The 13,347-nt window shown below is 44.9% G+C and overlaps 1 protein-coding gene across 2 annotated transcripts in view; it reads right to left on the bottom strand.

The window, feature by feature from the left end:
- Nucleotides 1-13,347, bottom strand: part of LOC143301653 (plastin-3-like) — a 156,885-nt gene that overhangs the window by 24,872 nt on the left and 118,666 nt on the right. For both annotated transcript variants that reach the window (XM_076616087.1, XM_076616086.1), the window contains exons 9-10: nt 4,710-4,820; nt 3,073-3,182 (exon numbers count right to left, since the gene is read on the bottom strand). In XM_076616087.1, coding sequence (XP_076472202.1) covers nt 3,073-3,182; nt 4,710-4,820 — 221 coding nt within the window. The remainder of the gene's footprint in view (nt 1-3,072; nt 3,183-4,709; nt 4,821-13,347) is intronic.

Here is a 13,347-nt window from a genome sequence, read left to right as displayed (position 1 = left end):
ACAGGTGTGTAAGGTGGACAGAGTGGGGTGAAGACAGGGACATACACAGGTGTGTAAGGTGGACAGAGTGGGGTGAAGACAGGGACATACACAGGTGTGTATAGTGGACAGAGTGTGGGGATGATAGGAAACATACACATGTGTATAAGGTGGACAGAGCGGGGTGAAGACAGGGACATACACAGGTGTGTAATGTAGATGAGTGGGGTAAAGACAGGGACATACACAAGTTTGTGAGGTGGACAGAGTGGGGTGATGACAAGCACAAACACAGGTGTCTGAGGTGGACAGAGTGGGGTGAAGACAGGGACATACACAGGTGTGTAAGGTGGACAAAGTGGGGTGAAGACAGGGACATACACAGGTGTGTAAGGTGGACAGAGTGGGGTGAAGACAGGGACATACACAGGTGTGTAAGGTGGACAGAGTGGGGTGAAGACAGGGACATACACAGGTGTGTAAGGTGGAAAGAGTGGGGTGAAGACAGGGACATACACAGGTGTGTAAGGTGGACAGAGTGGGGTGAAGACAGGGACATACACAGGTGTGTAAGGTGGACAGAGTGGGGTGAAGACAGGGACATACACAGGTGTGCAAGATGGACAGAGTGGGGTGAAGACAGGGACATACACAGGTGTGTAAGGTGGACACAGTGGAGTGAAGACTGGGACATACACAGGTGTGTAAGGTGGATAGAGTGGGGTGAAGACAGGGACATACACAGGTGAGTAAGGTGGACAGAGTGAGGTGAAGACAGGGACATACACAGGTGTGTAATGTAGATGAGTGGGGTAAAGACAGGGACATACACAAGTTTGTGAGGTGGACAGAGTGGGGTGAAGACAGGGACATACACAGGTGTGTAAGGTGGACAGAGTGAGGTGAAGACAGGGACATACACAGGTAAGGTGGACAGAGTGGGGTGAAGACAGGGACATACACAGGTGTGCAAGGCACAGATAGTGGGGTGAAGACAATGACATACACTGGTGTGTAATGTGGTTAGAGGAGTGAAAACAGAGATATGCACAGGTGTGTAGGGTAGATGAGTGGGGTGAAGACAGGGACATACACAGGTGTGTAAAGTGCACAGAAAGTGGGAATAATAGGAAACATACACATGTGTGTAAGGTGGACAGAGCGGGGTGAAGACAGGCACATACACAGGTGTGTAAGGTGGACAGAGTGGGGTGAAGACAGGGACATACACAGATGTGTCAGGTGGACAGAGTGGGGTGAAGACAGGGACATACACAGGTGTGTAAGGCAGAGAGCAGAGAAAGTGGGGTGAAGACAATGAAATAATGCAGATGAGTGGGGTGAAGACAGGGACATACATAGGTGTGTAAGGTGGAGAGAGTGGGGTGATGACAAGCACAAACACAGGTGTGGAAGTGGACAGAGTGGTGTGAAGACAGGGGACATACACAGGTGTGTAAGGTGGACAGAGTGGGGTGAAGACAGGGACATACACAGGTGTGTAAGGTCGACAGAGTGAGGTGAAGACAGGGACATACGCAAGTTTGTGAGGTGGGCAGAGTGGGGTCATTACAAGTACAAATACAGGTGTCTGAGGTGGACAGAGTGGGGTGAAGAGAGGGGCATACACAGGTGTGTAAGGTGGACAGAGTGGGGTGAAGACAGGGACATACACAGGTGTGTAAGGTGGACAGACTGGGGTGAACACAAGCACAAACACAGGTATCTGGGGTGGACAGAGTGGGGTGAAGACAGGGACATACACAGGTGTGTAAGGTGGACAGAGTGGGGTGATGACAAGCACAAACACATGTATCTGGGGTGGACAGAGTGGTGTGAATACAGGGACATACACAAGTTTGTGAGGAGGAATGCGAGGTACACACAGATGTAAGATGCAGAGTGGGACACTGGCAGGTACATGCACAGGGGGTAACTAAAATCACTTAAAAGTGGAAAGACATTATACTGAATACAGATGGGTATGGCTTGGAACAAAAAGCATCCCCAAAAGAGTGGACGAACCCAAAAATAACAGACACAACTTATGTGAAAAAAGAAAAGTATTCCATTAATCACTATCTATGGGACAGTCAATGTCCATGCATTTTTTGAAGAAAACTAAGAAACATTTCAAAATTAAAATGTTGCCACTGTGAAAGATTGTTTCTTGCAATTCACCACTGAAAATAAAAGATATATTTTAGTTTAAATACTATCACTGGGAAATCATTCATAAATGTTGATTTAAGAAAACCAAACCTGAAATTAAAAAAGAAACTCGTTTAGGATTCAAATTCTGATTCATTGAACTGGTTTTTCAACCTTTCAACTGAATGTAAACAATTAGGGAAGGGACAAGACTTGATAAACTTCAAGGCAACTTACTGATGAAATATGGGTGCAGTCCAAGCATTTTCAAGCACTTTTATTTGAAGTTTTGTTCATGATCATAGCAAAGAACTCGTGTTTCACTACTTGTAAAGTATCAAACAAACTGTTCCAAGATGTACATGGTTCTTCTGATCCATCATTGTCAATGATATATAGAATGATCATTGTAAACAATCACACGAGATGCAATATATGGTGATCTTTGAGAACTGTCATTCTTTTAGCTTTTAAAGCATCAAAAATGTGTTAAAACCCCTGAGGTTATGAAGCTACATACGCTGTCAACCAAGCAGTGCTGAAAGGGTTAAGTGGAACTGAAGTACAGGCAACATTGCCCCTAAGTTTTCTCCATGTTCTGTTTGCTTCTATGAAGTACATTCTTCTCAGCTGTTCTAAATGTAAAGTGTTAAAATCAAAGAACCACTGGCCATTAAAGCCAGACTTTTTTGTGTTGTATTCATGGGCCACTTGAGAGAGCTGGAAGAGGTTTAACTGATATTTAAAGATGATAGAACTGTTATTCTTGTGTTGTTTTAGATTAAATACTTTGAAAATGACTGGTATATTAAGTAAAATGCCGTTAGATAAATGTATGTCAGGTTTTTCACCACTCATGTGGCAGTACTTTGCTTGCACTCCACAGCTCTGATCATGAACAAAATTTGGCATTTCAATATGGGTGCAAGTTGCCTGTCTCACCTTGGAGTTGACCCATTCCATAATCTCTGTGTCCTGGATGGGTCTTTTATCATCCTTCAGTTTACTCAGGATGGCCAGTGTGTATGCCCGCATCAGCTGCCATACCAGTCCTGAAACACCCACACCAAGCCCTACACACCTGGTCTGTCAGGAAATGGACATGTCTACACCACCTCCCTGTTCCCACCTTTTTCCATGCCTGTGGCACTATGGGGTGGTTTGGAAATGAGTTCTCAAGTTTCAGTTTCTCCAGGAGGCGTCACTGTGTTCAGACAAATCAAAATACACTACATCGCATCTACTGGGCAATGCCTAACCAGTTGCATGACCCACCACGCCTTGGCCTTTAGTGCATGCACATAATTTGTGTATCTATCAAAGTGAATTTCCTCCATAGAATTTTGCCACAAGACAACACTTCCATAGCCATAGATTATTTTTCAGTGCACCAAGTGTGTGCTGCGCATGGGACCACTGTGTCCCGATACCCAGCACCACTTATAAAGGGTGAGGGTCTGGTTACTGTCATGGATGAGTAAGTGAAGATGACAAGTCCTGGTGTGTCTGAGTGATACTTCATCACAATCACTCTTTCATTTGGGGAAGAGGTAGCAGTGTTAATGTAAATTCATTCTGTATTTCAGAGCTATGCCATCTCCCTGTCTACATTGGGGCATCACTCACCCTTGCTCTAATACCCTTCATCAGGATATAGTCAACTTCCTTGCCCCAATACCCAGCACCACTTTGCCCTTATACCCATCACCAAACACCCAGAGTAAATGTCTACATCCTTGCCCTGATACTCTGTATACCACTGCATACCACCATATGCCCAGCATGAGGTTCCATGTCATTGCCTGATACCAAGCAACACTATGTCCTGATATCCACCACCACTATATCCACCACCACTATGTCCTGATATCCACCACTACTGTGTCCTGATATCCACCACCACTATGTCCTGATATCCAACACTATGTCCTAATATCCACCATTACTATGTCTTGATATCCACAACCACTGTGTTCTGATATCCACATCCACTGTGTTCTGATATCCACCACTATGTCCTGATATCCACCACCACTATGTCCTGATATCCACAACTATGTCCTGATATCCACCATCACTATGTCCTGATATCCACCACCACTATGTCCTGATATCCACTACTATGTCCTGATACCCACCACCACTATGTCCTGATATCCACTACTATGTCCTGATACCCACCACCACTATGTCCTGATATCCACCACTATGTCCTGATATCCACCACTATGTCCTAATATCCACCACCACTATGTCCTGATATCCACCACTATGTCCTGATATCCACTACTATGTCCTGATATCCACCACCACTATGTCCTGATATCCACTACTATGTCCTGATACCCACCACCACTATGTCCTGATATCCACCACCACTATGTCCTGATATCCACCATCACTATGTCCTGATATCCACTACTACTTAATCCTGATATCCACCACTATGCCCTAATATCCACCACCACCTGATACCCACCATCACTATATCCTGATATCCACCACTACTATGTCCTGATATCCACCATCCCTGTCTTGCTATCCACCATCACTGAGTCCTGATACCTAGCATCACTTACCCAGGGTGAGGGTCTTGTTGCCATCATGGATGTTTTTGCCATCGATGCCCACCAGCATCACCTTGACCAATTTCACCAGTGGCCCAAGCTTCACAGCATAATTACAGTTCTCTGTCAACACACCAACAATGTGTACTTACTGTTCTCTCAACACACCAACAATGTGTACTTACAGTGGGCACAACACACCAGTGGGCACTTGCTCATTTGCATGTTGTCGATCACTGATAACAAAGTCAGCCTGTCTGTCCTTCACATGCCTCACCTGCTTACCAGCTGCTGCTGTGGGACTCTCCTCTCCAGAATGCTGATATCTGGGAGGTTCTGATCTGCTGTGGGGGTGGCCAGTGTTAAGCATGTGGCTCAGGGTGGTCCGGCAGGTGAGGGGACGTCCTCTGTTAATGCTGGTTCCGGAGGATTCAATTTGGGGAATCCTTTTTTTTTTCTTCCTTCCCTGTCTTTTCCTGTACCCCTTGGCTTGCCACGGTGCCTTCCTTGTTACTGTCCTGAGGCTGGATGTCTGACAGACTGAAACGAGAGTCCGGTGGAAACATGGTGCAGGAGGGGTCACCCCTCTTGTGTCCTGGCTGTCTGCGGGTTATGCACACCATTTCTTTGGTGCAGGAAGTGCAATGGTGACTTAATTCAAGGTAGACAGAACAACCTGGGGGGATCTTGTTTAACCTCTGCTCCTTATGGTATAGCTTAGCGGAGAACAGACTAACCTTGGTAGACTTTTCCAGTGGTTTCTTTGGGACCATATTAAACACAAACATTTGACCTGTCAGGAAGTGATTTTGTGGTCTGAGTCCTGAGCTTTTGCTTTTTGATTGTGGAGTGTAGCTCACACCCTATGTTTCACAAAGAATGTTCAATTTCTGAATCAGTGACTGATAACGGGATATCATCAATCCATAGCTTAACTGATGGTTTTTCTTCACCTGTGTCATTTTTTTTTTTTAAATAAAGGGGTTGGTGTGACACAGACAGACACACACACCATGCACTCTCATACCTTTCCTGAGGAGCTTTGTTCTTGCCTTTTATGTCACTGGATAGGCTTTGGCAGTTTCAGTTTCAGTAGCTCAAGGAGGCGTCACTGCGTTCGGACAAAACCATATACGCTACACCACATCTGCCAAGCAGATGCCTGACCAGCAGCATAACCCAACGCGCTTAGTCAGGCCTTGAGAAAGGCTTTGGCAATAGCAAATGAAGTGGGAGTAGAGCACACAGCAGAGTAATACTGAAACATTGTCCTCTCACTGACCGTGAAGCAAAAAAAAAAGTCGACAAAAAGAATGAAGAAAAAGCATAACCAATCTCCACAAGATATCTCACCAAGTCCTGTTAGGATACATTTCATCAGTAAAACTTGAATGTATGTCAGTGGGTTTAGCACATATTGTGTGTACAATGGCATATTTTCTTTTCTTTTTTGACATACAATACATGTGTAATATGTGAAAAAGAAAAGAAAAAAAGAACACAAATAACAGAGATCATCCCATTGTTACTGATATCGATATACAGAATGCTATTCCTTGACCTATAACAGTGGGAGTTGTACATGTACCAATATTTTCTTTGATTTAAAAAAAAAAAAAAAACAAAGCAAAGGAAGACAACATCACACACTCAAAGAAAGAGAGGGAGAGAGAGAGATCATATTTTAGGAAGATAATAATTTGTAGACACAGACTTGATAAGTTTGTGAGATTTAATATATCTCAGAAAAGATCGATGAAGTAACAAAAACGTTACTCAAGACAACAACAAGGTAAGGAACTCTTAATCCTAACAACAGACAAGGAAGATAACTACCAAAAGAAACTCGAATGACGTAAGTTCCGCGAGTCGCTACACTACTCCCTTCCCAGCGGAGTACAACTATGTAGTGAAATGTTTGACAATCTTGAAAACAACAAAACTGAATTCAGAGTCATCGAAATCTGGGTGGCAGGCATGAAATGCGCCCTGAACGTGTTGCGACTGGAGGATGATCTCTGGTAGGAGATGATGATGGTTTGATGGATGGTTCTGCAAACTCTGCTGCAGAGGATGTTGTCTTTGGTGATGAGGGTGAAACGTCAGTACCAGGGGAAACCACAGTCTTGCCCTCTGAAGTGAAGGGTGGCGTGACAAAAGCAGCTTTGAGACGGTCCACAGACACCTTCTCTGTACGGCCCTTGATGTCAAGGGTGTAAAACTTGTCATCAATGTCCATGATGCGGTATGGGCCGTCATAGGGTCGTTTTGGCAGTGGGCATCGTGTCTGACATACACGAACCCAGTGGAGGCCAGGTTTGAAGGAACGCAGACAGGCTGCTTTTGTGAATCGTGGACCTTAACAGCTGAAATAGAAAAGAGAATACAATCCACTGAGATGAGATGCTTTCGAAGACTCCTGGGCATCTCCTGCAAAGATCATATCACGAACGAAGAAGTTCGAAACAGAATCAGGCAAGTCATTGGGCCCTACGAAGACCTGTTGACCTTGGTCAAGAGATGCAAGCTCAAATGGTATGGCCATGTCACGAGATCATCAGGGCTTGCCAAGACATTCCTGCAGGGAACAGTGCAAGGGGGGAGAAGGAGAGGCAGACAGAGGAAGAGATGGGAGGACAACATCCCAGAATGGACGGGCTTGAGGTTGAGCAATACAGTCAGGTCAGAAAACCGAGAGGATTGGAGGATGCTGGTTGCCAGATCACCTGTGGCGCCCCAACGGTCCACAAGACTACGGGATAGGTGAAGGTGAAGGTGAAGACAGGCTGCTTTCCATGGTATGTTGGAGCTGGTGGTAGCACAGTATGCATGGTTTGTTGCAGATGTTTGACGAACATCGAGTCTGGTTCCATGGTGTGTGCATCGAATGGTTGAAGAAATTCACCTGGAAGGCGAAGAGTTCTGCCATAGACGAGTTCAGCAGGGGAACATCCAGGGTCCACCCGCCATGAAGAACGTATCCCCAAAAGGACCAAGGGCAGTTCATTAAACCAGTCAGGGGTGGTAGTACGTGCCTTGAGTGCTGCCTTCAGTTGATGGTGGAAACGTTCAACCATGCCATTTGCCTGTGGATGGAGGGCGAACAATCACAAACTTGCGCTTCACTGATGATATTGACGGATTAGCTGGTCACGAGCAAGAGCTAACAGACTTAGTGAACCGCTTAGAAGAAAAATCAACAAAATTTGGTATGGAAATCAGCAGGGAAAAAAACAAAAGTGATGACAAACGGCAACTGCACATCAGAAATCAAAATCAGAGACCAGAAACTTGAAAGTGTTCACAGATTCAAGTATTTGGGATCTATCGTGACAGACGAGGGATCAAAACCAGAAATACTGTCAAGAATTGCCCAGACCACAGCCGCAATGACCAAGCTCAAACCCATCTGGAGAAGCAGAAAAATCGCCATCAGTTCCAAAATCAGACTGATGCGCTCTCTGGTCATGTCAATCTTTTTATATGCATGTGAATCATGGACCCTCACAGCGGACTTAGAGAGAAGAATAAGAGCTGTAGAAATGAGGTGCTTCCGAAGACTCTTAGGCATCTCATACAAAGACCACATCACGATTGAAGAAGTCAAGAGACGCATCCGCAATGAAATCGGGCCCTATACTGACCTTCAAACACTCGCCAGACAACGAAAACTGAAGTGGTTTGGTCATGTCACACGCTCCTCTGGTCTTGCTAAAACAATCTTACAAGGCACAGTGACGGGAGGAAGAAGAAGAGGCAGACAAAGGAAGAGATGGGAGGACAACATTCAAGAGTGGACAGGCATGGAGCTGAGAGACACCCTGAGAGCGGCCGAGAGGCGCGAGGACTGGAGAAAGGTGGTTGACAAAGCTTCGAAGGCGCCCCAAATGATTCGAAATCTGAGGGATCGGTGATGGTGACGGTAGGCTGTGGTTGTGTGAACTTCGACGCCCAAAAGTTTGTTGCACTCAGCCCAGAGCACTGAGGTGAACTGCTTTCCTCGATCAGAGGTAATGTCCTCAGGAACACCAAACCTGGCAATCCAGTGATGTACAAGAGCAGTAGCACAAGCTGAGGCATGGGCGTCAGGAAGAGGAATGGCTTCTGCCCACCTGGTGAAGCGGTCAATGATGGTGAACAGGTAGGTCATACCTTGACTGGCTGGCAGTGGTCCTACAAGGTCCACATGAAGACTGCAAAACCTGGCAGTTGGAGGTGGGCGTTCCACCAGTGGTGTCCGTGTGTGTCGATGAATCTTGGAGGACTGACAGGGATGGCATTCCTTGCACCATTTGCGGATGTCGTGCTTCATGTCATGCCACACAAAGCGTTGGGTGATGGCTTGTTGTGTGGGGCATGGACCTGCATGTGAGAGTCCATGGATTTGATCAAAAACTGTGTGAGTCCAGGAAGTTGGCAAAACTGGGTGTGTGACACCGGTGGATGTATCACACAGAACAGTTGATGTACCAAACTGGATGTCTTGAAGTTTGAGGCCAGAGGTAGCTGTTCGATAGGAGTCCATCTCACCAGACTGGACTTGGTCTTGAGCCAGTTGACTGAAGCTGCTAATGGAGAAACAGCTCTGTTCCTCAGAGTTTGAGTTGATGCTGAAGCGTGAAAAGGCATCAGCTACAACATTGAACTTGCCAGTGATGTACTGGATGTCAGTGGTGAACTCAGCTATGAAGGAGAGGTGTCTCCTTTGTCAAGGAGAGCGTTCAGTTTGACTCCTGAGTGCAGACACTAGTGGCTTGTGGTCAGTGTACGGTGTGAAAGGTTGTCCCTCCAGAAAGTGTCTGAAATGTTTGATCGTGCTGTAGGCTGCCAGAAGTTCATGATCGAAGGCGCTGTATTTCTTCTCTGTTTCAGAAAGTTTTCGAGAGAAGAAAGCGAGACGTACCCAGGACTGACCCTGTTTCTGTTCAAGCTGGGCACCCAAAGCTGTGTTGGAAGCATCGACTGTGAGGCTTGTAGGTGCATCTTGATGAGGATGATGTAGAAGCACAGCTTCTTTCAGAGCTTCCTTGGCTTTTTCAAATGCAGTTTGACAAGGCTCAGACCACTGAATAGTTTGTCCTTTACCACTTGCCTGAGCGTGGAGTGGGGCTAGAATGTCGGCAACATGTGGAATGAAACGATGATAGTAGTTCATCATTCCAAGGAACCTTTGAAGAGCTGAGCGATCAGTGGGGGGAGCGCAGTCTTGAAGAGCAGCCACTCGGTCTGGAACTGGACGTATTCTCTGAGCAGTGACGTGGTGGCCAAGGAAATCCAGCTCACAAACACCGAAGACACACTTAGCTTTGTTGATAACCAGTCCATTAGCGGAAAATAGCTGGAAAAGTTGACTGAGGTGTTCGAGGTGTTCTTTGTGTGAGTGACTGGCCACAAGAATGTCATCAATGTAGACAAAGGTGAACGGTATGCCCCGAAGGATGCCATCCATCAGTCACTGGAATGCCTGAGCAGCATTCTTGAGGCTGAAGGGCATGCGAATGAACTCAGTCCGAAAGGTGTGATGATGGCTGTTTTTGCAACAGAAGATGGTGCCCTAGGAATTTGATGGTAGCCCCTGACCAAATCAATCTTGGAGAAGATTTTGCATCCTGTGAGGATATTGTTGAAATCTTGGATATGAGGCAAAGGATAGCGATCATCTTTGGTAGCAGCATTCAGTTGTCTGTAGTCACCACAGGGTCGCCATTGGCCCCCCGCTTTGGGAACCACAGAAGGGGTGAAGACCACAGTGAGTTTGACCGACGTATGATGCCCATCTGTTCCATCTTCAAGAATTCAGCTTTTACAGCAGTCAGTTTTTCTGGACTGACACATCAGCGCCAGTGTCAATCAAGAAAGACTGGCCAGTGCGTCGATTATAAACTGAATACGTGTTGGAACTGGAAACGCCAGCCGCAAACACATTTAATGGCCGGCACTGGCATTTCCCTGTGATGATGCACCTTGGTTACTTGGTTTGGAAAGTAGTGATGCGAATTTGCAGCCAGGCTGACAGCGGCGGGCATCTGGTCCAAATCTCTGGTGGTAGAAGCACACGGAAGACGAACTGGTTGTGCTACGCTGTGAAGGAGCAGAGCGTCACTTTTCTTTTTGAAAGGCAAAGACAGTCTTTTCCGATGGTGGTGCAACCACATTCTGATCAGAGAGCAGTTTCATGTTTGTGTTGTGTGTTTCTGATGGTGCCATGGAGACCTGTTGTACATCGGCAGTACTTGACTCCCAGATGCGGTCTGCTGCCTCAGCAAGTGTGTCTGTGTCTGCGATGTTGTGTCCTGCTAAAATGTTTCGAATGTCAGATGGAAGGTTTGCCAGGAACAATGCACGTTTTAGTGTTTGGGGGTCGTCATTGAGGGTGTTGATCTTCTGCAAGAGAGCAGTAGGGCGTTTGTCACCAAGTCCATTGAGATTGAGGAGTTCAGCATCTTTCTGGTGTTGAGATTTGCCAAAAGTCTTGATAAGAGCATTCTTCAATGTGTTGTACTTGTCATCAGTTGGTGGGTTGATAAGAATTGACTGTACTTCTTCTGCTGTGTTGACGTCTAGTGCGCTGACAATGCAGTCATATTTTGTTTGGTCTTAATTCCTTTGGTTCCAAATTGTGCTTCAACCCTGGCAAACCAAACTTCAGATGACTTGGTCCAGAACTCTGGAAGTTTGATTGTCACTGTGTTGACATGGTTTGATTGAGCACTGAGAGCTTCTAGTTGAACAGCTAAGTCAGCTAGAACAGCTTTAGGAGATATTTCTTCAGCCATTTTTGCGTTGTTCGGTGGCGGGGTCACCAATTTAGGAAGACAATAATTTGTAGACACAGACTTGATAAGTTCGTGAGATTTAATATATCTCAGAAAAGATCAAAGAAGTAACAAAAACGTTACTCAAGACATCAACAAGGGAAGGAACTCTTAATCCTAACAACAGACAAGGAAGATAACTACCAAAAGAAACTCGAATGACGTAAGTTTCGCGAGTCACTACAATATCACAAGATTGATAACATTATATTTCATATTACATAAAAGAAACAGAGGGCTGGGGAAGCCACTGCACATCTACATCTATAAGCAAAAATAAGTAAATAATGACAGTCAAAATGGTGGGATTCTTAGCATGTAAATGATTGAAACACACACAAAACAAAACAAAACAAAACAAAACAAAACAAAAAACAAACCTCCAAACACACACTATTTCCAATTTTTCCTTCATCATTGTGTAAACTATGCTTCATATGCATACACTGTGAGTTAAACTGCTCTAAAGCATAAGTGATTCTTGTAAGAAAGTTCATTTCAAAGTACATGTTTCTTGAATTTGTAAAATATGCTTGAATGTTCATATTTATAAATATGAATTTTCACTGTAAGTGGCATGAAATAGAATCCAGCATCTGTAATTAAGTCTCTTTTTTTGTACCAAAGATAACAAGCTCTTAACACAGTTTGAACATTAAATGATGATGACATTTTTATGCAACACATTTTCAAAATTTGTTAAAAAAAGACCTTGTTTCTGAACACTACCAAAACAAATGTTGAATATCTTGAATGTCTTGAATACAACGTGTATACACATGATCCTTAACAATCTTACAACAGTGCAAATATTTTTGAGTAGGTAAAGCCTATGAATGTCTCTTGTTTAAAACCATTTAACTGAATATCCTTGAACTTAGAACACTGTTAAAAAATAATGTTCCAGTCCAATTCAGAAAAAAAAAGAAGTATTGTTCCATTTGATTACAGCTGTAGGCAACACGTCTGATTTCAAGAATGCAGATTGAATGAATTCACTCCTCTTACTAATAGTGGACCAAATCTTTGGTTCAAGAATACAATATTGTGCAATTAGTTCAATACCAAGTTTACGTTGACACTGTTGGACTGCATTTGTAGCACATTATATGACAGAAAATCAGTTCCCAAAATATATGGAAACTGTTCCTGAAATTCATCAAAAGTAAAGAATCTTACATTTTCAGAATTAAAAAAATTTGATCAATAAACAAAATATTATTATCCACTCATACTTTAATTAATCAATATAGACTTGCCACCTCTCAAAACATTTGATGATGATGATGTGGACACACAGTCCCTGGGTTGCAAAAGGTAAAGAATTCAGCTGAATAGTCTCAAAGTCCGTGGCCTTTCATGCCCTGCTCTCATGGTGACCTCAGTTTCGATACCCCTCCACTTCCGTGCTTGGGGTGAGTCCTGTCAATGTCATCAGTGTCGGCAGATTCATGGGGGGCTGTTGTTTGAGGGGCGTGGTGGCGGTCTCCACTCTGGGAGGGACGCTCACTCAGTCTGGCTCCGCGACTAAGCCATTATTGTCGTTAGTAGGGGGCTTAGTAGGTGGTGTCCTAAGTACGTTAAAACAGAACAGGCACCACTGAACACCACCGAAGTGACTCAGCAGCAGTGCAGGGTCTCCTCTGGTGTGTGGCCTCCTGGCGACCTAACATCGATGGTTCCCTGTGGACTGCCGACGCTGGAACTGTGATGGACAAACCCGGGTGTGGCCGTGTATGGGGGAATCTAAATGAGCGGCGTGGGAGTAATGCCACTGAAACAGTGTAGAATTCAGCTGCAATGCTCATCCCCAAAGCAAAGAAGTGAGACCATGT

The sequence above is a fragment of the Babylonia areolata genome, chromosome 27 (assembly GCF_041734735.1).
Source record: "Babylonia areolata isolate BAREFJ2019XMU chromosome 27, ASM4173473v1, whole genome shotgun sequence".
Classification (NCBI taxonomy): domain Eukaryota; kingdom Metazoa; phylum Mollusca; class Gastropoda; order Neogastropoda; family Buccinidae; genus Babylonia; species Babylonia areolata.
The sequence above is the reverse complement of the archived record's forward strand: the minus strand, read 5'-3'. Positions and strand labels throughout refer to the sequence as shown.